Here is a 23,829-nt window from a genome sequence, read left to right on the forward strand (position 1 = left end):
CTTTGAATCAACCCAATTGCTTATTAGTATGGAAGGGAATAATCAGAGTGTGAAATACTTATGAAGTCACACATAATGCTGCCATTATGAAACATGACGTGGGGGCTGGGAATGTGGCTTAGTGGTAGAGTGCTTGCCTAGCATGCATATGGCCCTGGATTTGATTCCTCTATAGAGGAATCAAAGAGATAAAAAGAAAAAAATCATTAAATAAAAATAAATATAAAGGTAAATTGGGTTGCAAGTCTTGCTCAGTTGTAGCTAGTATATATGCACCATACAAAGTATCATTTTAAAAAAAGGAAGAAGGAGAAGGAAGAAGAGGGGGAGGAAGAAGAGAAAAAGCGAAGAAGGAATCATCTTCATATTTCTACACTCTGTCTAATCTCATGCATTCTGCTATTTAAAACAATTTTCCTTACTTCTTTGAGCTTCGCACTTTTTTTTTTTTTTGCCAGTCATGGGCTTGAGCTCAGGGTGTGAGCACTGTCCTTGGACTTTCTCAAGGCTAAAGCTCTACCCACTTGAGCCTCAGCACCACTTCTGGCTTTTTTTCCTATGTAAATGGTACCCAGGAATCGAACCTGGGTCATCATGCATGTTAGGCAAGCACTCTACCACTAGGCCAAACTCCCAGCCCGAGCTTCGCACTTTCTAAAACCAGAAAAGAATAGTGCCAATCTTATAGATGTGTGTGCTGAATGTGTGTGTGTATGTGTGTGTGTGTGTGTGTGTGTTAGTACTTAGAACTGTGGCTGGCTCGTAGGAAGCACACAATGAAAATTACTTAATGTTATAATTTTACAAATTTCTCTGAACCAATGTCCAGGAGCTGAAAATGCAAAGTACAGACTAGCAGCGTTTGTAGTTTGTGGCGTGCCATCCCACCCACTCCTGGACTACAGAAACAATCAGGAAACCACACACAATGACACCTCAGGGTAAATTGGAAACAGGATGACAAAAGGGCTTTGTTTTTAAGGTAAAGCTCTCCTATATTTCATTTTTGTTGTATGCAGACATTATTTAAAACATTCACTTGAAAACAGATCCTTCAGAAATATGATAAATCGGGTCATAATTTTAACTCTTTGGTTACGTAGAGCCTGACTGGGGACCCTAAATTATACATGAGGTTAGAAATTGTCATTCAGTCTTAGTTCCTCAAAGACTGTCGCAAGAACCCCTCCATCCTCATTTATGTGCCCTAAATACACAGAGGTTGTCAGGGTTCAGAATTCTGCTGTGCTACTGTGATGAAGATAACTACGGCCTTTGAACCCATTGCTTATTCTGGTCAAAATTACATTACTCTCAGGAGTTTGTGCTTAGAGTTTAAGGGTGAACAAATACCACCCATGTGATATTGTTTTCCTCCAGCATTGTTCTTCCCAAATCTATGTCATGTGATTTCCTCAAAATTCTGAAGATATAGGTTCTTCTAAGACCTTGGCTGGGAATATTGTAGCAACAGCTACTGGTTGGGCTATACCTGAACTCTAAAACCAATTCCTTACTTTCCAAGGTGAGTCAATCCATTTGCTTGGTTGTTGACTTTCATGTCACCTCCCGGGACTGGGGGATGAGTCATGGACTCATTCCTTTTGCCGAAGACACTATGTTATTCTCCAGTTCCAGAGATATGGTTGGATGCCTTTCCCAAGTGTTACCAGCTCCCTATAAACTAATGATTTTATTTAAGCCCAATTCCTATTCCATATCTCCTTCCTTTAGCCTTGCAGAGCCCAGGGCTAGTGATTTGCAGAGGTTCTCACTTTAGAACTTCTCACCCTAACTCTTCCTCACACAAATGGTTCCCAACCTGCAATTCACCTGCATACTTGCCGGAATCCTAAAATATTCTGATGACACAACCAGGTGGCTTTCTGTGACCTTCCCATGCAGAAAAAAAGAGGAATGACTATCACATCTATCATCATTTCAGATGGCAAAACCAGATAATATTGAATCTAGGTAATCTTGACCCTTGCATGAAAATCTCATCCTTCTACAAAGTAAAATGGTATCATCCTCTTGATATAAATTATAGACATAAATTATACCTATACAAAAAGAAAACTGGAAGCATAAAATCATTTAATTTTGGATAGATAATAATATTAATTATCCATTGTTGTTACATTTATTATTCATGTTTATGACTTTCCCTTTCGCTGTCTTACTTCCTCAAAACAAACAAAAAATCAAAGTATTCAATGTTCTTGTTTAAGTGTTCATTTTCTGAAAAAAAATGTGCTCCCATATCCTTTTTTTGGAAAGAGCGGATGTCTTTATAAGTACTCATTTCATAGGATTAGGAAGGTGAAGACATTAACTGAAGCCTTTGAAAATGAGTCCAGACTGCTTCTCTCCCTGTGTTTCTTTTATTCAGTACCCGAGAAAGGCTTTGTAAAGTAAGCCACATAAATGATGTATTCATAAAAATCAGTTATTTATTTTACTCTCACTAAGGCTTACTTTTCCAGCGGCTTTGTTCTTAGATGGGATAAGCATTCAGCTCTAGTGTCTGACCTCTCACAAGGCCACAAGGTAAGACCAAGTGGGGAGAAAGGGACGGAAAAGAAAGTAAATCTATAAGTTGTATTTCCTCAAGCAGAATGTGAGTCTCCTCATATCTGGGGAGGAAAAAAAACAAAAAAAAACCCTCATTGCATTCGCACCTTCACAGTCCCATCTGTGCCGCCAGTCAAAAGCCGAGTCTCATTGGCATCCAGAGCCATTGCGCTGATTCCCGCGTTACCATGGCAACCGGTAAACTGTTTGATTTTCTGCCCAGTATCTACCATCCAGAAGGAAACAGCAGATCCCACATCTGCGCTGATTACCTGAGAGAAAACAACATTGGGGAGAAATGAGTCCCACAATCAACCACATTCTATTCGTTTCAATAGCCACAACCTAGGCATTTCAAGAGCTGAGGGCCCCAGCAGTAACTTATTTGTAATGTGTTTTCTTCCTTTTCTGTTAAGCTGGTCACTTTGCAAGGAAGGTCTAGGCCACAGCAGAGGTAAACGAAGTCATGGTTAACTTTATCAGAGAACAGAGGGAATTTGCTCATTCTCCCCACCACTCCAGTAAGTGTCTAGAGGCTCTCTGGAAATCAAATCCTACAAGAAATAAACTAACTCATAAATCTTTCACATTAAGACAAGAAACCATATTTTATAGTCATGGGGCCCTGACACCATTTGTTATGTGAAAAGAAACATTTTACTACACTTCCATTTGCATTCAGAAAAGAATCACTGCCAGCCATGATGAGGAAAAGCTAATTTCAACAAATGTTTAGAGCTACTGCTTTTTATGACATTATTCCCTTGCTTGATTTCTCTTTCTCTCAAGCTTGTGTGTTTATGCATACATATATATTCACACATTCATATACATATATGACCACTAGTTATTGCTGGTTAGCTAAACACAATCAACACAAGTACAAATCTACATATGTGCTTCAAGATGAAAGCAACAAACACAGCATTAGAATAGGTAGGATTATATACAGCATTTTGGAAAATCACTTTTTTTAAAATCCAACAATAGCAGCTGCCGACATTTATTGGGTGATTTCCCTATGCCGGGCATTTCTAAAAAGCTTTACATATATTACCTCACTTGATTCTGTCAGCTGTGATTTGAAATAAGAACAATTATTATGGCCTTCTAAAGTATACTTCTCTTAAAACTAAGTATTGAGGAGGACTTTTATAGTGGCAAATAGATTGCTAGTTTTGACTCTATATGTCTAGGAACCCTTAGATAGGATGTTGTCTGAAGTAGCTCCTAGATTTTTGAAAGACCAAAGTATTTTCTCCTGCGTAGGTTTTGATGATCATTGTGGAAATGTGTATTAATTGGGAGTATGTTCAATTTGAATGCTGTACTTTCTATACCAACTGAGTTGATGTTTATCCGGTATGTTCAGGTGACAAGTGAATGGAAGCATGTTCTCTGGACACACAAGAATATTTGGTCTGTGACAGCCTCATAATGGCTGTGGTACTGGAATGAAAAATTCTGCTTTCAGTGGGTCTGTGGTCCAGAACTATAGAGGAAAAATACCTGAGGAACTTTAACTAGCATTACCACAAGCCAAATTAGAAATATTATTTAGTTTGACCAAGCAAAGATATTGTTAAGAGCTCCAAAAGTTCATCACAGGCACAGCCTGACCTAAGAGTTACTGGGCTAAATGAGGAAACAGGAATGCCAGACAACACTACCTGTGTAAAGGTAACCACAAGACCAGAAAATCACTTACTATAGTTTTAGACAAGCCATAAAATTTACTTGGAGATCCTAATCTATCTAAACTATGGATCATCTCTTATTCAGGTTTGTATCACTTTTTATCATTCATTGTATTTATCTATTTATATGGGTATGCATGCATGCATGTATACATACATACATTTTCAGTTATTTCATTTGATCTTTACAAGAACTCTCAAACAACATTATGACCATAATTTTGCCAATGACTTTAGTTAGTTAAGTACTGTTTTCCAGCTTCTATATTCATGAGAGTGTCAGTAATATCCATGTTATAAACGTTACCCTTATCACAGTATGGAAAATCATTCACAAGAGAAGAGGACTTGGGTAATATTTCAAACATGAGAAACAATCAAGTTCCTGGAGCCAGGCACCAGTGGGCTTAGTCCTATTATCCTAGCTATACAGAAATTGAGATCTGAAAATCACAGCTTGAATCCAGCCCAGGCAGGAAAATCCGTGGACTCTTACCTTCAATTAACCAGCAAAAAGCCAGAAATGAAGCTATGGCCGAAGTGCACCAGCTTTGAGTGCAAAAAACTAAGTGATAGACCCAGACTCTGAATTCAAGCCTCAGTACTGGCAAGTGCACACACACACACACACACACACACACACACACACACACACACACACACACTTCCCAAGAAAGGGAGTCAGCAGGAGAAGAAATTTAGGAAATCACTAGCTTACATGAATGCTAAGTGATAGAAAAAACTGATTTCATTCTGTTTAGCTAGTCCTGGGGTTTGAACTCAGGGCCTAAGCACTGTCCTTGGGCTTTCTCAAGGCTAGAGCTCTATCACTTGAGCTCATAGCACCACTTCTGATTTTTTCTATGTATGTGGTACTGAGGAATCAAACCCAGGTCTTTGTGCATGGTAGGCCAGTATTCTACCTCTAGGCCAAACTCCAAACCCAGAAAAAAAACGTTTTTATTTAGAGAAGATCTATAATTTTCCTTGATAATCAGTAGAGTCCACGACTAATACAAAAGATTAAAAAACAAAACTCTTGGCCTTAATGAGGCAAATAATGTTACGGAAATTATATTGGCTGGTTTCAGAAAATACTTCTATCAGTGGTACAAAGCATAAGACCATCTAAAGACTGCCAGAACTGTGGAGGTGAGAGATTTTCAGCTGATAAAGTAGTTCCAGAAGTTTGAGGAAAAGGTGATACTGTTTAGCACTATTTATAAGCATTTATGTTCCAGCAAAGAACCAATCATGAGCACACAATCTCATTTAGACCTTTTTCGCCTGAAGTTACAGCTCTGATGAGAATGCTTCTTCAATCACGTTAAGCTCTATGCATGCTGCACCTTTCCTCTCAGTGAAATCAAAGTACCTCCAGTCTTCCATTATCATTGTTCAGCCCTGGTGTAATTTCTAAGATGAATGAAGTTGCATCTTGGCGATAATGTAATCTACCGCTTTAATTATCATTTCGTGTTGTGAAGCTGACTGTGTTTCCAGTTGGTTTTGTTTGTGTAACCCAGAGAGCAATGGATGCCTTGATGCCCCCGCCTAGATACTTCCGCCAAACTGTCAGCTTCCTGGCCAGCTGATTGTCTGGTCATGAGCATTAAGATCAGGCATGTTAATTAACCTCTGTAGGCCTCAATTTCCTTATCCATAAACCAGGGATAATCATAGCAACAAGCTCAAACCCTCATTAAGAGGTTTAAAGACGCTAAGAATTGTAAATCACTTACTATAACTTTAGATAAGCCATTAAATTTACTTGAAGTTCCTAGACTCTATTCTATCTAAACTATGAATCATATCTTATTAAGGTTTGTATCACTTTTTATTTTTCATTTGTACCTACTTTATGTATATACGAATATATAGACATGTATGTGTGTGTACATATATGTATATAAGTGTATATATGGATAGATATGTGTATGTATGGATGGATATATGCTTTTAGGTATATGTATGTATGTGTGTATGTCTGTATGTTTGTGTGCATGTATACATGTATGTAATTTTGGTAGTACCTGGACTTGAACTCTGAGACTCAGCATTTGCTCATCTTACTTGCTTAGTTGGCACTCTATCACTTGAGCTAGTCCTCCTGTCCTGGATTTTTGGTGCGTAAATGCAGCTAAGATTTTTTTCTTCCCAAGCTGGGTCTGAATCTCGATCCTCCCATTCCCAGCCTCCTGGGTAGGTAGAGTGACAGATATGAACCTTTGATGCCCAGATTCTATAATATTTTTCAGATCAACAAATTCAAATTAATTCAAGAAACTAAGATTTCCTTTCTTTTAATGATAACAATGAAGGTATAATTACAATCTTAGAAAACAGATTTTAGATGCACACTGAAATTTTACATTATTTCATACTTTTGAATGCCTTATGCACTTGCTTAGGGATTAAAATTCTATTCATTAGGGCCAGAAGTTTGGCCTAGTGGTAGAGTGCTCGCCTAGCATGCACGAAAACAGGGGTTCAATTCCTTGGTACCACATACATAGAAAAAAAGCCGGAAATGGTACTGAGGCTCAAGAGATAGAGCTCTAGCCTTGAGAAAGTTCAAGGACAGTTCTCAGGCTCTGAGCTAAAGCCCAGGACTGGCAAAAAAAATTCTAATCATTAAAAACAAATGCATGAAACCACAATTTTGAAAGCATATCTGAAAATTCTCATTGTGGTCCCTTAAGAAAAGATGAAAGGTTATAACCAAATGTATTCTTTCTCTTCCAAAGTATTTATCTAGTAACTATTTTCTGCTAGGCATCTCAGGACTACACAATGTTTATCCTATAATAGAAGTACAAGAGTAGTATAACTTTTAAATTCAAAGGAAAATATGCTTACTTATTCTAAAGCTGGCCTCATCCAAGGCATCCATCCACCTGTTATCTAGTGTAGACATTAGATTAAGATTCAGCCAGGCATAGTGGCTCATGCCTCTAATCCTAGCTACTCAGGAGGCTGAGATCTGAGGATCAATGTTCAAAGCCAGCCCAGGCACAAAAGGACCTGAGAATCTTATCTCTAATTAACCTCTAGAAAATATGAAGTGGGCTTTGGCTTAAGGGTAGGGTGGTAGCCTTGAGCTGAAGAACTGAGGGATAATACGCAGACCAGTTCAAGCCCCATGACCCACCAAAAAAAAAAAAAGTTTCAGAAAAGTTCACTTTCTGCTACTCTGTACTTTACCTCCCTACACACTTGGCTGAGACCCAATAAATTATTCATCAGTTTTCCTCTCCTTTCTTTGTTCATTTAACAATTTCTCATGAAATCTAAATCAATAGTGACAACAGTGGATAGGCAGTCTGATTTCATTTTATGGAAATCTGCCTTCTAGTTATGCTGTCTTCAGGAAAGCAATGTGTTGAAACTGACAGTGTCACAAACATACAACCAGTGTCAACCAGAGGAGACCCTTACTATGACAATTTCACACCACGGTAAGAATAGCAATGCAGTTGAAAAGTTTTCCAAGTGCGCCAAGAGTGGTGTGGCTAAAAGATAGTGGGTCTGACTGTTGGCCACTGGGAAATTAATTTTAGCAAGCTATTTTTATCAGTAATAAAGGCCAGCAAAAAATACACTGACAACGCACTTACACACCACACTTTGATGACACCAAATTCTTTTAGGTGTGTGGTTTATTTCAGGCTGTCTCTTATCAAACTAAACTCCAGCAAGTGCATATCAGAAAAGCGATGTCCTATAACGATATCCTAGAGCAAATGGGCCTCAAAACCTATGACTTTCTGATGGGAATAGTTCCAATTTAGGCATTGGAGAGAAGTGCTGATTAACTGTATATAGGTTCTTTTAGTTTCTCTGCTCTTAAGCTGTCACAGTAAATCAGACAATTTCTAGATGCATGAGGCTATCACCATATCCCACAATTTCAACTAGTTGTCCTTTGTTTATATATTTTATACTTATTATCATTAAGTAGGTATACACAGGAGTTGCCATTCAAAAGAACAGTTTTTAGTACCATGTGTCTTGACCATTGTTATCCCTTTCAGCATTTTCACCCATCCCTCCTCAAGTACCTCAGCCCTCTCTTTTCTTAATTTGGATATGGATTTCCAATGCATTCTCCACCTTCCCTTCTTCTCTTCATGGTCTCTGCATCTCAAGTCTTAGGTCTATGTTAAGAGCAGAAATAGAAAAATATAGCAGCAGATGTGGCTGACACCAAAGGGGTGGGGATATTTTATTTAATTGCTGTTCATAAGTCTATGGTTTGGCTGTCCCTGTGAGCATGTGTGTATGTAGGCATATGTGTGTGTATTTTGGCACAACCTGCAAGCTTAGGATACAACATCCACCTCCATCGAGTGAGAGGAGAGAACATAATCTCAGGATTGATCTGAAGAGTGGGTGGCCATCCTAAGCCCAACAATAATTTGAGAAAGGAAAAAAAAAAAACATTAATCACCATGCACTTCTGTTCCAAACAGAATCTCATTGATTTTGCCCTAAATATAGGCACTAAAATGACAGATTGTCCTTTATGGTGAAGACAAATTTTTCTCAAGCCTATTTACCCTCATCTCTTCTGTCAGAGGTTACAACCCTCCAGGTAACTAGTGGTGGACGTGTTTGAATTGTCAGACCCTTCAATCCCCAAAGAAATTCCCTCCATAGAGGCCAGGACACAAGACCTCATTTTTAATGACGAATTTGGCAAAATGAACCCTGTGATCTGAGAATCAACTCTCACAAGCAGAATTTCTCTGGGTCAACTGAGGATCCTGGTCTTCAACTGAGCAAATCTCCCAGCCCATTGTCTTAGATATTATGGGACTCTACCAAATCCCTCAGGAGATCAACAGCTACACACTGGCTCAAGAGATAGCTGCATAGAGGGTTAGTACAGTCTTTGTGGTTAGCTAAGAGGAGAAGATACTGGTAAGCAACCTCTGAATCAAATTATATGATTCCTTTTTTGGGGGGAAGGGGGTGTCATGGGGCTTGAACTCTGGGCCTGGGTGATGTCCCTGAGCTCTTCAGCACAAGGCTACCACCCTACCCTTGAGCCAAGCCCCACTCCTTATTTGAGGAAGTTAATTGGAGATAACAGTCCTAAGTCCTTTTGTGCCTGAGCTGGCTTTGAACTTTGATACTCAGCCTCCTGAGTAGCTAGGATTACAGGCGTGAGCCACCACACCCAGCTTTCAAATTATCTGATTCTTTACCCTAGAAATCCTTTTCTAAGAACTAAAGAGATAAAGTCAAAAGTAAGCATATTCATTTACAAAGCATTTCTTTTTTAAAAAATTATTATTGTCGGTATAATGCATAGAGGGGTTACAGTTATATTTGCCAGGTAGGAGGTACATTACTTCTCATTCATTAATACCTCTTTTCATGTTTTTGTCCCCATTTCCCTTCCCCCATCCCCTCCCAATCATCTTGTTTTCCCCCATTCCCTTTCTTATTTCAAATAAACAAATGAACCTATATACAATATACCAGGTGACAAAGTCAGGTACAGTAATAAAATGAGATTAACCAAAGGCAAAAAATGAAAGGAGAAATAACAGTACATTAAGAACGATAATCACACATGATAAAGCTCTTGATTCCATATCCTAGAGATTCTTTCATTTAGTCTTATGTACCTAGGTTTTAAGCTATTGTAATCCACTGCTAGGAGAGCCCTCATTGTGTATTATTGATTAAAAATGAGGGAAACCGGACCGGGAGTTTGGCATAGTGGTAGAGTGCTTGCCTAGCATGCATGAAGACCCGGGTTCAATTCCTTGGTACCATATACTTAGAAAAAGCCAGAAGTGGTGCTGAGGCTGAAGTGGTAGAGTTCTAGCCTTGAGAAAAATCCAAGGCCCAAATCTAAAGCCCAAGACTGGCCAAAAAAAAAAAAAAAGAGGGAAACCAATGAGCCTATGTTCCTTTGGTTATGGCTTACTTCTCTTAATATGATCTTTTCCTGATCTTTCCATTTCCTTACAAATGGGGTGATGTCATTCTTTCTGATGGCAGTATAGAGTTCCACTGTGTATAAGTACCACATCTTCTTGATCCAATCATCTACTGAGGGGCATCTGGGTTGGTTCCATATCTTCACTATGGTAAATAATGCTGCAATGAGCATCATTGTGCTACCAGCTTTAGTACGTCCTTGCTTCTGGGTGATTGGTTAAATGCCAAGGAATGGAATTGCTGGGTCATAGGGGAGCTCTATGTTTAGTCATTTGAGGAACTGCCATATTGCTTTCCATAGTGGTTCAACGAGTTTACACTCCCACCAACAGTGTAGTAGCAATTCTTCCTGGCCACATCCCTGCCAGCATCTGTTGTTATTGGAGTTCTTGATCATGATCATTCTAACTGGAGTGAGGTAGAATCTCAAAGTTGCTTTGATTTGTGTTTCTTTTATGGTCAGAGATATCAAGCATTTCTTCATGTGTCCATAGGCCATTCTTATTTCTTCTTCAGGAAAGTCTCTCTTTAAGAATTTAGCTCACCTTTCAATGGGATGGTGGTTTCTTTGAGGATTTTTTTTTTGAGAGACGCAATTTTTTAAGCTGTAGGTATAGTTTAGATATGAAGCCTATCTGTTGTATGGCTAGTGAAGATCTTCTCCCACTCTGTGGGAGAAATTGATCAGTAAATTTTCATGACACAATGAGTGCTTTTTAGAATGGGTAAGAAATATATTCTAAACTGATTATTGAATAAAAAGTAGGTCATCAAACCACATTTATGAATAACTATCCACACACAGGGATTTTAGAAATTGCCAATGAAATGTTAATAATATTAAATTCCTTACAGAAATTTATTGCATTGTTTTAATTTCTTATATGTATCTGAACTTTACATGTAATGTTTTTCCCAAACCAGTATTTCAGAAAAAATGGTAAGTATAACATATCAAAATATGAAGATACCTAAATATCTAGCTTAACTATTAATCCCTTCAACAAACAAATATTATATTTAACAAAGCACACACATCTACACCATCAGGATAAGGATAAGCCATAATCAAATTTTATCTATTCTACTTCATTATAATATCCAGTAATACATTTTAAGTTTCCTAACATACATGGATTTCTTTTTAAGAAGAGCTTTATTTAAGATATCAGTACAAAGACAGCTCATTATAACTGCCTCCAGGGTATTACGGTACTTTAGTTCTTTCAAAAAGGAAAGAATACATTCCAGGGACTTGCTCATACAGTGCCACCTTGCTCTGCTCCTGGCTGGGAGAGTAATCTTTGCCTGAGGAAATAAGTATGTGTTTCCTTTTCAAAGACTTTCTGTAGTTTAATGCTGCTTTCTTAGATTAGAAGGTAGGAAACCAAAATGACAAGAAGATGTAGAAGAGCCAAAGAACTGTGCCAAACTGCTTTCCTACAAGGATTTTATGTGAGGTCCTCACTGAGTGAAATAATCATGAATTGTCGGCAAATGGCTGTTGGAATGTCAACAGAAGAGAGAGTTTTCATTAAATTCAGATAAAGGGGAAAGATCCAAGATGACATCAAACTAGATAGTCAAGGAGACAGCCATGGACTGAAAAAGGATCTTGATTAGATAAGTGGGACTTCTGAATATTAGTTTCCATGTAGCACAGAGTTGAGGATGGGGAGGAGGGTTAAGGAATCCTAAGAAGTCAATAAGATAAAGATGTCTTCGTGCAGAGATGCTCACCCAAAGAGGAGAGGGAAAGCTAATAGGCCTTCTGGGCCAATGGCAAGACCTAGCCAAGACAAACTCTATGGAGCCAAGAGTTGGTGGCTCATGCCTTTGATCTTAGCTACTCAGGAGGCTGACATCTGAATATCACAGTGTGAAGCCAGTTGAAGCAGATATATCTGAACAATTCTTGTCTCCAAGAACTAGCAAACAGCTGAAACTAGAGGTATGGCCCAAGTGCTATAATGCTAGCCTTGAGTGTGAGCGAGCGCACATGTGCATGTGAACACACACACACTCACACACACTCACACATACCTTGAACTTGGCCCTATATTGTGCAATGATTATACTGACCAAAGCAATCTAGTCTTTCAATGCAATTTCCATCAAAATACCAATGTTCACAGAAATTTAAAAAATCAACCTAAAATTTCATATAAAATCATGAAAGATCCACAAATAGCAGAAGTAATCCCAAACAAAAAGCAAAGCTATAGGTACCATAATACTGGACTTCAAATTATACTACAGAACCATAGTGTCAAAAATAGCATGGTGCGGGTACCAAGACATGTGAAAGGGTATCAATGTATGTGAATTAATGCACCTTCTATCTGGCAAATATCATGTAACCCTTTTACTAATTACAATAAAAAAAAGGTATATTGTACCCATAAAAAAAAAATAGCATGGTACCGGAACAGACCAGAAAAGCAAAGACCAAGGAAACAGAAGGCCCAGAAATAAAATCACACAGCTCCAGCCATCTAATTTTTTTTACAAGCAAGTGAAACAACTCACACTTTGGATATGATAGTCTCTCTTTAAAAAAAAATAGTCCTGCCTCTAGGATATAGAGACAAAAGCCATATAATGAGTGATTGTTGTCCTTAATGTACTATGTTATCTCTCATCTCTTTTGCTGTCCCTTGGTTATCTCATATTGTTACAGTATCTCACTTTGTTATCTGATATATTGGATATATTTGTATTTGGTTATTTGAAATTGGATAGGGAAGGGGAGAAAGCAAGATGAGGGGTGGGGGGGGAAATGGGGAATAAGACATGAGAAAGGATATCAATGTATGTGAATTAATGTACCTTCTATCTGGCAAATATAATGTAACCCTTCTATTAATTACACTAAAAATATACGAAAAAAAAAATAGTCCTGGCAAAGTGGCAGTCTGCATGTAAGAGGCTAAAAATAAACCCTAATCCAGCCCACCAATACAAAAATCAACTCCAATGGCTCAACGATCAAATACAGAACATGAAACTCTAAAACTACCTCTCCTCCTCCTAAAATGTAAGGAAACACAAGCAATTATTTGTGAATAAAACTCCAGTTGCCCTAAAAATAAGTGTGAGATTTGATAAGTAGAATGGCCTCAAATTAAAAAGCTTCTGCACAGTAAAAGAAACAATCACTGAAACCAAGAGACAATAATCCATAGAACAGGCGAAAATACCTGCCAGCTATTCAACAAATGAAGGATGCATGTAGGAACAGAACTCAAAAACTTAAAAATAAAATTAATAAATGGAAAAAAATGAACAGACAGTTCTCAGAGGACATACAGAAATGTTTAGCTTCTTAGATATAACATGTTACCATTTTTATCCCTAACCCCTCCACAGAAACATAAACTAGGAAATAGAAGTTCAGGAAGCAGTCTGCCCAGGTCAACCCCCTGTTTCTCAAATCCAGCCATTCTCACAATTTAAGGGCCACTTTATGCCCTTAACAATTATTGAAGAATTAAAGCAGGTCCCAGTAACTCATGCCTGTAATCCTAGATATTCAGGTAGCTGAGACCTGAGGATTGTGATTGGAAGCCAGCCCGGAAGGAAGGTGCATGAATGAGACTTTTCCCTCCAATAAACCACAAAAAAGCCAGAAGTGGAGCTATAGTTCAAATAGTAGAGCACTAGCCTCATGCAAAAACCTCAGGGATAGTGTCCAGGTCCTGATTTCAAACCCTAGTGCCTGTTCCCTGCCCCCCACACACACACACTCAAAGGAAGAAAGAAAGAGAGAGGGGAGAGATGGAGGGAAGAAGGAAGGAAGGTGAATTACATGGGATGTGTATATATAACTTTAATATACAGTTGTATGTTGTTGTACTTACATATAATACATAATATGGGAGACAGTTATCAGTTAACAGTTACCCAGGTTAATTAATGTACTATTTATTATTTATTTATTATGTACTATTTAATCTTGTTAAGGACCCACATGCCCTTAGCAACTCCCCACCTTCAAAAAAAAATACTATATATTGTGAGAGAATTCAGATAGACATGAACATGTCTGACCTGTGAGATTTCTTTCAAGGTCTGAGTATTCCAGGGGTCCAAGATCATAACTATGAGAATTGTTTTGACCTCAAGCCTGGGCTGGATTTTCTCAGATCAGACTATAGTACCATCAGTGAATGACCCTCTCTCTCTAGGTGACACTGAGTTACCTTTGCTTTCCCTAATCCCCACAGATTCCTATAAGAATTCCATCAAGTAGGCCCTGGCCAGAAAATATCCTGCTATCATGTGTGTCCAGTGTCCTTCTCGGGCTGTAATCCTGTCTGTAATCCTTTTCTATTCCACCCTGCATGGATTTGCTGAAATATCACCCACCCACCCCAAGCAGGATCTGTCACTCCCCAGTAGAGAAAGCATTGCTTCTATCTCAACTTCACTTTACTGAACTGCACTGGTTCCTTGCCTGCCTCCTCTGCTTTCATTCCACAGCCCTGAAACAGCATCTTTCCAGCAGGAGTTGGTCAGCAAAAAAAAAGGGAAGATCCAGATTTTTGTATGTTTGTTTTCTAACTTTGTCCTTGATTTCTTTTTTAATTGTATGTTACTGTCAGTGACGTATAGTGGGGTTACAGTTGCATTTATCAGGTACATTACTTCTTGAACATTGATACCCCTTACATGTTTTTCCCCACTTTCTCTTCCCCACCCTCTCTCAATCATCTTGTTTCCCCCTTCCCTTCTCTATTTCTAATAAACAAATTAAATTATACCAGATATCAAAGTCATACACTAACAACATGAGATAACCATACGGGGAAACGATGAGAAAAGAAATAACTTCACATAGTACACTGACAACAACAATCACAAAGATAAACCTCTTTTTTCCATATCCTGGAGTTCATTTCACTTAGCCTAATCCTATATGACCATATGTACATACCTTTTGAGCTATTATGTTCCTCTGCTAGGGAATTCTAGACATATACTAATAATTACTAATGAGGGAAATCGTGGAGCCTATGTTTCTTTGAGTCTGGCTTAATTTAACGAATACATTTTTTTCCAAGTCATTCTTTCTGATGGCAGCATAGATTTCCATCATGAATAAACACCACATTTTCTTGATCCATTCATCTTCTGAGGGGCCTCTGGGTTGGTTCCTAACTTATCTAAGTAAATAATGCTGCAATGCACCTCATCGTGCTAGTAGCTTCAGTATGTCCTTATTTATGGACATTTAGGTAAATGCCCATGAGTGGAATTGCTGGGTCATAGGGGAGCTCTTTGTTTAGTCATTTGAGGAATTGCCATACTGCTGTCCATAGTGGTTGAACAAGGTTTTACTCCCATCAACAGTGTAGTAGCAAACCCTTCTGGCCACATCCCTGCCAACAACTGTTATTAATAGGTTTCTTGATAACTCTAAAACTGGAGTGAGATGCAATCTCAAGGTTTTTTTGATTTGCATTTCTTTTATGGTCAGTGATGTTGAGCATTTCTTCATGTGTCTACAGGCCATTCTTATTTCCTCTTCAGAGAAGTTTCTCTTTAAATCTTTAGCCCACCTTTTAATGGGATGGTTGTTTCTTTGAGGATTTTTTTTTGAGAGATGCAATTTTTTGAGCTGTAGGTATATTTTAGATATGAGTTCCTTGTCTGTTGTATGGCTAGTGAAGATCTTCTCCCACTCTGTGGGCTTTCTATTTAACTTGCTTTATTAAGAAAGTTTTGATCTGTGCCGAGGATCTCTAATATATCTCCTATTCCTTCCTGTAAAGTTTTCAGGGTATCTGCTTTTACTTCAAGGTCTTTGATCCATTTGGAATTAATTCTGGTGCAGGGTGACATATAAGGATCCAAGTAATAAATTATCACTGTCTGGTGAGACTGTAGGTGTTACTTTCTTTGTACTTATTTGATATGTATATATACATATATATATATATATATATTCTCACACACACAGTTCCTAGGGAGATGGTTACCACTGAGCCACACTTCCAGCCCTTCTTTTGCACTGATTTGTTTTCCTGAGGTAAGATCTTGACTTGACACCTGCCTGGACATGCAGCAGAGTTGTGATCTACCTATTCTGAAGTAGCGAGGATAACAGGTGCATACCATCACGCCCATATTCTTTTCTATTGAAATGCTGTCTCACAAACTTTTCTTCCTTAACTGACATGGAACCAAAAATCTTCCTGATCTCAAGCTTCCACAGAGCTAGGCATGAGCTATAGACACCCAGCTTTATTACATTCCTATAGATACAGCATTCAATGTTTCTGTATAGCTTAATACCTTAAAAATAAAATAAAAAGTTAATGTTCTTCTTTTCTATAACCTGTATATGTTCATGACATTGATTTGATCTTATCAGTCCAAATGTATATTCTAGATCTTTTTTTTTCCTGTATGTCTCATTTCCTGTATTTTTCCAGACATACTGCTCATCTTGGGGTGAAAAAACATGCACATATGTATATATGTACAATAAACTTAGCTTTTTAACCAAAGATCTCAATTAACAGAATGTTTTCTGAGACACAACTAAATCTGTCATGGCCAACAGGGAGTCCAATCGAACAGGTTGCCTTCATGAAGTTCAATAAAACATTTGTGGGGGAATGTTTTCCTGCAGATGGAATGCAGAATGAATTGTTTCATTAAAAATAAAAGAAAAAGATTTTATCTCCTAGAATAATGAGCAAACAGAATGTTTGAAATAGCTACACGACACACACATCATTACCACCAAACGGCGTTCCTCCGCTTGCCCAAATCCGAGCTGCTCATTTCTATGGGAAAGCCAAACCACCTACTGATGGGAAAAGGAAAGAATGGGTTGGAGTTATGGTTTAATTGGCTGCAAGTTGGAGACTTGCTTTTTCTCTTCTGTTGCGACTGTGCTGTTTCCATCAGATCTGATGGGATCATTGCAGCAGACAGACCTCCAGTGTGGCTCTGCCTCTCTCTTCCACCCCACAGTCATCTATGCACCTCATGCCCGAAGCTTCCCTGGCTGGATCTACCCCTACCCCATTCTTCAAAAAGGGATTGTGGTGTATTTGGCCTGTTGGCAGCAGGAGAAGCCTCAACTTCATTGAGATGCAGATAACACACCCCTAAGCAAAGGCTGTAGAGTATTGTTAACATATAGGGGAGAGAGAGAGAGCACTGGAGCGGCATACTAAGTGGCAGCCTCACGTTCTGAGCCACTATGCAGCGCCACAAGTGTAAAATAGCCTGGCCCCCCAAACCTGGATGCTGCTAATTACATTTCATACATATTTCAGAACTTTCCACAGGGAAACTGGAGGATCATGAGTTCCTAAATGGGATTTTTATAACCAGGTTCATTTGCATTTGGCTGAAAATCTAAACTCTAGTGGGTCACAAAGATAAGTTCATTTACATTAGCGTTGTGTATTTGTTTAGCTACAAGACTGTTTATTCCTTGTATTCTATTGTCACACCTACAAAGAAAATCTCTCTGCGATCTACCTGGATACACTAACACTGAAAGCACAGGCACTTCCCTTAAATCATTTCCTCTTCACATTTGTGTTTCTGGATTTCTCTTTAGTTTTATATGAGGCCCAATGGAGGAAATGAGACCCTAGACTTCCGGGTGTGTTAGGACAACAACCCAACTGAAGGCAGCATTACCTGTTTGGCCAGTGAGTTGTAAAGGACACACGTGATGGCTTTTGTGTGGCTTCTCACCCTCTTGTTGGCTTCCCTTTTCATTGTCAACAAAGCTAGCTGGTTATTGAATGAGATGAAAAGTCGGCCATGGGCTTCATCAAAGTAGAAAAGACATCTGAAGTCTTGACTCTTGGGGAAAGGACAAGCAACCCTCTGGATAGAGAGCTGGTGGTGAATATCCCAGAGCCTCAAAACCTGAATGAGAAATAAAATCATCAAATAAATAAGTCAATAACCCTAATTATTGTTTTAGACAGTGTTTTGCCTAGTTAACTCTTGACCGAAAGCATCTTCATCCACAGTGCCATTGGCTCAGATTTTTGCCATAATATATGCTCATTACCTGCTTAAAACTATATCCTGAACTATAAGTGTCCCAGGGGAAGCATGGTTTTTATCCCAGTGTCTAGAATAGAGCTATGCTGGTAGCATGTACTTGTGGTAAGCAAAGACACCCATCTCTAAACCCCCAGGACCTGCCTTGTATGTTATCTCCCAAAGCAAAAATAATTTAGACCAAATGCCCATGGTTTATACCTGTAATCCCCTTGCTTAGGAGGTGAGATTTGAGGATAGATGTTCAAAGCCAACTCCAGTAAGTACTGGCACAAAAATATATAATAATTTGAGATATGGTTAAACTAATAAACTTAAGAAAGAGAGATTATCCTGGATTAATTCAATGAGTTCAATGTGATAAGAGTATTCATTAAATGAACATCTTTTATAGAATGAAAGATTTGTTATGATATATATGTATATATAGTATAATGAATAAATGTACTTCCTCCATTATATTCTTAGTCTTTCCCTATTTCCTTGCCCCCATTTTCAGCTAGTATTTATTGAGTGTTATCATGCTTATTTCTGTGTGTGGATGTGTGTATGTGCAACTTCCTTTGATCCTCTGTGGAGTTGGGTAGAAGAAAGAGTTGTTAAATGTGGAAAAATGAGGCAGGAAAAGTGATAGGAGTGATGCCACATAAGGATTCTTCCTAGAGTTGCTGGATGTGAAGACAGACAAAACCCAAGGAAGTCAGAAACATCACAAAGGTAGAGGTAGAAAGCAGTCAAGTCCTGCCAATGCCTTGACTCATGGTTTGTCAGAATTCTAAGCAGTAGATCATAATGTGATTTAAGTTGATATTGTTCAAATGTACCAAAAATGGTGGTTCTCTCTCTCTCGAGCCTCCCTTCCTGTCTTTGTGTCTCTGTCTCCTCTCTCTTTCTCTTTCTCCCTCTCCTCCCTCAGTCTCTCTCTCCCTTTCCTCCCTCAATCTCAGTTTCTGTCTGTCTTTGTCTCTGTCTCTCCTTCTCCCCCACCTCTCATTTTCTCCCATTGCCTGCTGCTGCCCCCTACATGTGTAGGTGAAATATCAAAAGTGCCATAAAATGAAATTAAGTTCAAAGAAATCACAGATGCTAGTCAATACAATCAAGTTACGTCAATGTCACACATTTATTAGAGGACGGTGAATCCTTGCTCAGAGGAAAGTTTGCTTTCTATTCCACAACCATTAAATCACTTGTTTTCCCTGTTCTTTCTTCCCCTCATGGCTCCCTTCATTCCAATGAAGATGAGTCACACCAAGTGTCGTGTCCTGCATAGCAAACAGAAAGGACAGATTTTGGAGTGTGATGGGGGGGGGAGGTGATCAGCCGTGGTGTTAATGAGAAGAGAATATGGATTCGATTTCCAATTGGATCTGATGTATAGAATAACCTATCGACCAACCCTTATGACAAAGTTGAACTGACTTAGCCAATTCCAGTCAGATGAACAGGATTACTAATCCCTCTCAAGCATACATCTATAAAGAAAAATGGGGCTTGGGGCAAGAATATTTTTTGAGAGATTCATTCACATTCTTGATCATTGATAAATTTCTCATTTAAAATGTACTGGAAGCTCTCCAAGAAACATTTACTCACAAAACTACAAATGCCTAAGAATTCAGTCTTATAAATATATTTCAATGTGTTATAAATATAAATAGATTTGGTTAAGTGTTATTTTGAGTATTATACTCATAATATCATTCCCATCTGGATGATTCTCAAACACCCATGATACTAAGAATGGTTACATCCTTATTGTGGAAAATAGTACCTTAACATGTATGCACCTGTCCTGATGGAAACCACTATACTTTGGAAAAATAGCATTTGGTGGTATCATAAGTAAGCATGTTAATAATAACTGTTTTAATAGATTGTAGTTTCCTCAGAATTATTTCCCATAGTGTTGTTCAAATAATTTAAATGGCCCCTAATATTTCATTGAACTTAGTCATGCTAACTAAATAGAAAAATTAAAAGTTTAAATTTAACCTCTGTAATCTATAACAGGTGACTTCTTCTAGTATTGACACTACTAGAATTGGTGTTAATTGAAATGTACATTATCATTGATTTTCCTTAAAATTAATTTCTGTTTCTCCTTCTTAACCTTAAACTTTCCTCTGTTAATAATCTCACCAAGTCCAACTTCCATCTTTAATTGTTTTTATTTTTCCTTCTGCTTAGAATAGTTTGAACACTCTCACCAGTTCATAGAACCATATTCTAGCACACTTCTAGAAATTAGGTGTTGTCAAGTGACTGCTAAGGCATTTTCAGTTTTCCTTATGTTCTCATATTCTATACTGTTGTTTCCTAAACTTGACCTTAAGCAAAAATACCTACCATGCTGTGGAAATCAAGTTTTACTGGATGTTTTCTTGGGCCAATTAAATCTGAGTCTCTGAGGATGAGACTCATACAGTCATATTTTTCAAACATGTTTCCCCAGGTCATTCCTTCAAATTATGCTTTAAGGGTTCTACTTGATTTGAAGGTCAGTGAAAATTACCTAGAATAAGAGATCTACCCCCCTTAATTAGTAATATCATTTGGCTTCACTTTAAACCAGATAACTACACTCAATTTTTCTAACTATCATTCTCATCACATGAAAGAACTCACATTCTCACATTAATTCAGTCTTATCAAGCAAGTCCTCTGAAAAAAAATTCCATTCAAATGTCTAGTTATTCTTTGAGAATCACAAGCTCTCCACTTACATTCAAGTTAACATATAAAATTTAACTGACAATTTAGAGAAGAACAGAGCTATTATTAATTTCTATTACAGATATTCTAGAGATGTGTTCTTTCTCCATAGGAAAAACAGATTGATAAACTCCTAATATTAAAATTACAATTGAACATTTGGTTCTCTTCAATTTGTAGTTTGGGCCAATGCCGGTTATTCAGGCCTGAAAACCCTAGTTACTCAGGAGGCTGAAATCTGGGGTTGAGATTCAAAACCAGCCCAGGCAGGAAAGTCAGGGAGATTCTTATCTCCAATTTAACCATCAAAAAGTTGAAAATGGAGCTGTGGCTCAAGTAGTAGAGCAGTAGCCTTGAGCAAAAATGCTCAGAGACAGACTCCAAGCCTTGAGTTTAAGCACCAGCAAGCACACACACACACACACACACACACACACACACAAACTCTCTCTCTAGATATATATGTATACATATATATACACACACACATACATATATATTTTTTCAACGTTATCTGTAATTATGTCTACTTATACCAGACTGAAAATCTGTGGTTTCCATCCCAATACAGACTAAGTCAGGTTCATGAGAGGATCTCTTTGGATCTCTATTTCTCCTTCCTCTCATGTTAGCAGGCATAACCTTATATTTTTATATTATGGTAGGGCATAGCATTCTGCATAATGACAACGATATCATTCTTCACACTTCTTGGGTTATTTCTTTGTTCTCTTTTGATAACACAGCATTGTGAGCAAATGCTATATTGCATAAGCAAGATCTAGAAATCAGGGTATTAAGACTTAAGGCTCCCTGCATATTGTTTTAAAGGATTAAAACAGAGTTTGTCAGCTCCAGTATGTGATTTTATCTGTCTAGCTCACCTCTCTGCTGAGTCACAGGGGAACTTTTTGTGTATTTAGTCTTTTGAATAACCGCCATACTGCTTTCCATAGAGGTTAAACGAATTTACACTCCCATGAACAGTGTAGTAGCCATCCCTCCTGGCCCCACCGCAACCAGCATCTTTTGTTATTAGATTTCTTCATAATGGCCACCTGGAGTGAGGTGGAATCTCAGTGTTTTTTGATTTGCACTTCTTTTATGGACAGAGATGTCGAGCATTTCTTCATGTGTCTATAGGCCATTTTTATTTCTTCTTCAGAGAAGTCTCTCTTTAAGTCTTTGTTCCATCTGGGACGATTGTTTCTTTGGAGATTAGTTTTGGAGTGATTCAAATTTTTTAGCTGTTGAATTTTCCCTCTTTGCAGATGACATGATTCTGTATTTAAAGAACCCCATAGACTCCACTGCCAAGGTGCTTGAACTGATTAGAAACTCTGGCAAGGTAGCAGGGTATAAAATTTACCCTCAAAAATCAGCTGCCTTCCTATATGCCAAAAATGAGAGGAATAAGGCAACAACCAGGAAAGCAACTCCTTCTGCAATAGCCTCAAAGAAAATAAAGTACCTAGGAATTAACTAAGAATGTAAAGGACCTTTATGATGAAAACTAAAATCCTGATAAAGGAAATTCAAGCAGAACTGAGGAAATGGAAAACCCTCCTATTCTCCTGGATTAGAAGAATTAACATTGTGAAAATGGCAATGTTGCCAAGGGCTATCTACAAATTCAATGCAATACTCATCAATATCCCAATGTCTATCTTTAAGGAAATAGAAGAAGCAATCCAAAATTTCATATGGAATAATAAAAGACCCCATATAGCAAAAACAATTCTTAGCAGAAAGAATAGCACAGGAAGAATTTAAATATCAAACTTTTGACTCTATTACAGAACTATAGTAACCAAAATAGCTTGATACTGGCACAAGAACAGGCCTGAGGACCAATGGAATAGAACTGAGGACCTAGATATTAACCCACAGACCTATGGCCACCTAATCTTTGATAAAGGTGCAAAAAAAAAAATAGAATGGAAGCAAGACAGCCACTTCAACAAGTGGTTCTGGCGGAACTGGTTAAGCACCTGCAGAAAACTAAAGTTGGATCCTTCTTTGTCACCCTGCACTAGGATTAACTCCAATTCAACCAAAGATTTCAAGGTAAAAGCAGATACACTTAAAACTTGCAAGAAGAAATAGGAGATACATTAGGTCTCCTTAGCACAGGTCAAAACTTTCTTAGTAAAGACCCAGAAACACAACAAATCAAAGAAAGTTTGGATAAATGGGACTGCACTAAACTACAGAGCTTCTGCATGGCAAAGCACATAGCTGGCAAACTAACTAGAAAGCCTACAGAGTGGGAGAAGATCTTCACTAACCATACAACAAAGGCTTCATATCTAAAATATATCAACAGCTAAAAAAATTCAATACTGTAATTATTATACTCTCTTCCTCTCTCTCTCTCTAACACACACACACACACACACACACACACACACACACACACGCACGCACACAGGTTCTTTCTCCCTCCTCAGTATCTCTTAATATCATCTCCCAATCTTTCACCTTGTTATCTGATATATTTTATATGTGCTTAATTGGTTATTTGAAATTGGATAGGGAAGGGGGGAAATCAAAATAAGCAGGGGGCAGGGGGAGGGTGGGAGGGAAATTGGGACCATGTCATGAGAAAGGGTATCAATGTTTGTGAAGTTATGCACCATCTATCTGGTGAATATAATGTAACCCTTTTATTAATCACAGTAAAAAATTATTTAAAAAATCAATCTACAATCTATATTTATATTTCTACTTCTCTGTCTCTCACTTTCTCCTTCCTCCATCTCCGTTCTCTCTCATTCTATCATCTATGAATCTACCTATCTATCTCTATCTAGCCATCTATCACCTATCTATTATCACTCACATGTTT

General features: G+C 38.1%; 1 protein-coding gene across 1 annotated transcript in view; it reads right to left on the reverse strand.

The window, feature by feature from the left end:
- The window catches only part of Wdr49 (WD repeat domain 49), a 114,362-nt gene that overhangs the window by 55,721 nt on the left and 34,812 nt on the right, over positions 1-23,829 (reverse strand). Inside the window, exons 8-9 of the mRNA XM_090335375.1 lie at positions 17,892-18,125; positions 2,682-2,846 (exon numbers count right to left, since the gene is read on the reverse strand). Coding sequence (XP_090191501.1) covers positions 2,682-2,846; positions 17,892-18,125 — 399 coding nt within the window. The remainder of the gene's footprint in view (positions 1-2,681; positions 2,847-17,891; positions 18,126-23,829) is intronic.

This window comes from Megascapheus bottae, chromosome 1, assembly GCF_031878675.1.
Source record: "Megascapheus bottae isolate mThoBot1 chromosome 1, mThoBot2.hap1, whole genome shotgun sequence".
In the NCBI taxonomy this organism is placed as follows: domain Eukaryota; kingdom Metazoa; phylum Chordata; class Mammalia; order Rodentia; family Geomyidae; genus Megascapheus; species Megascapheus bottae.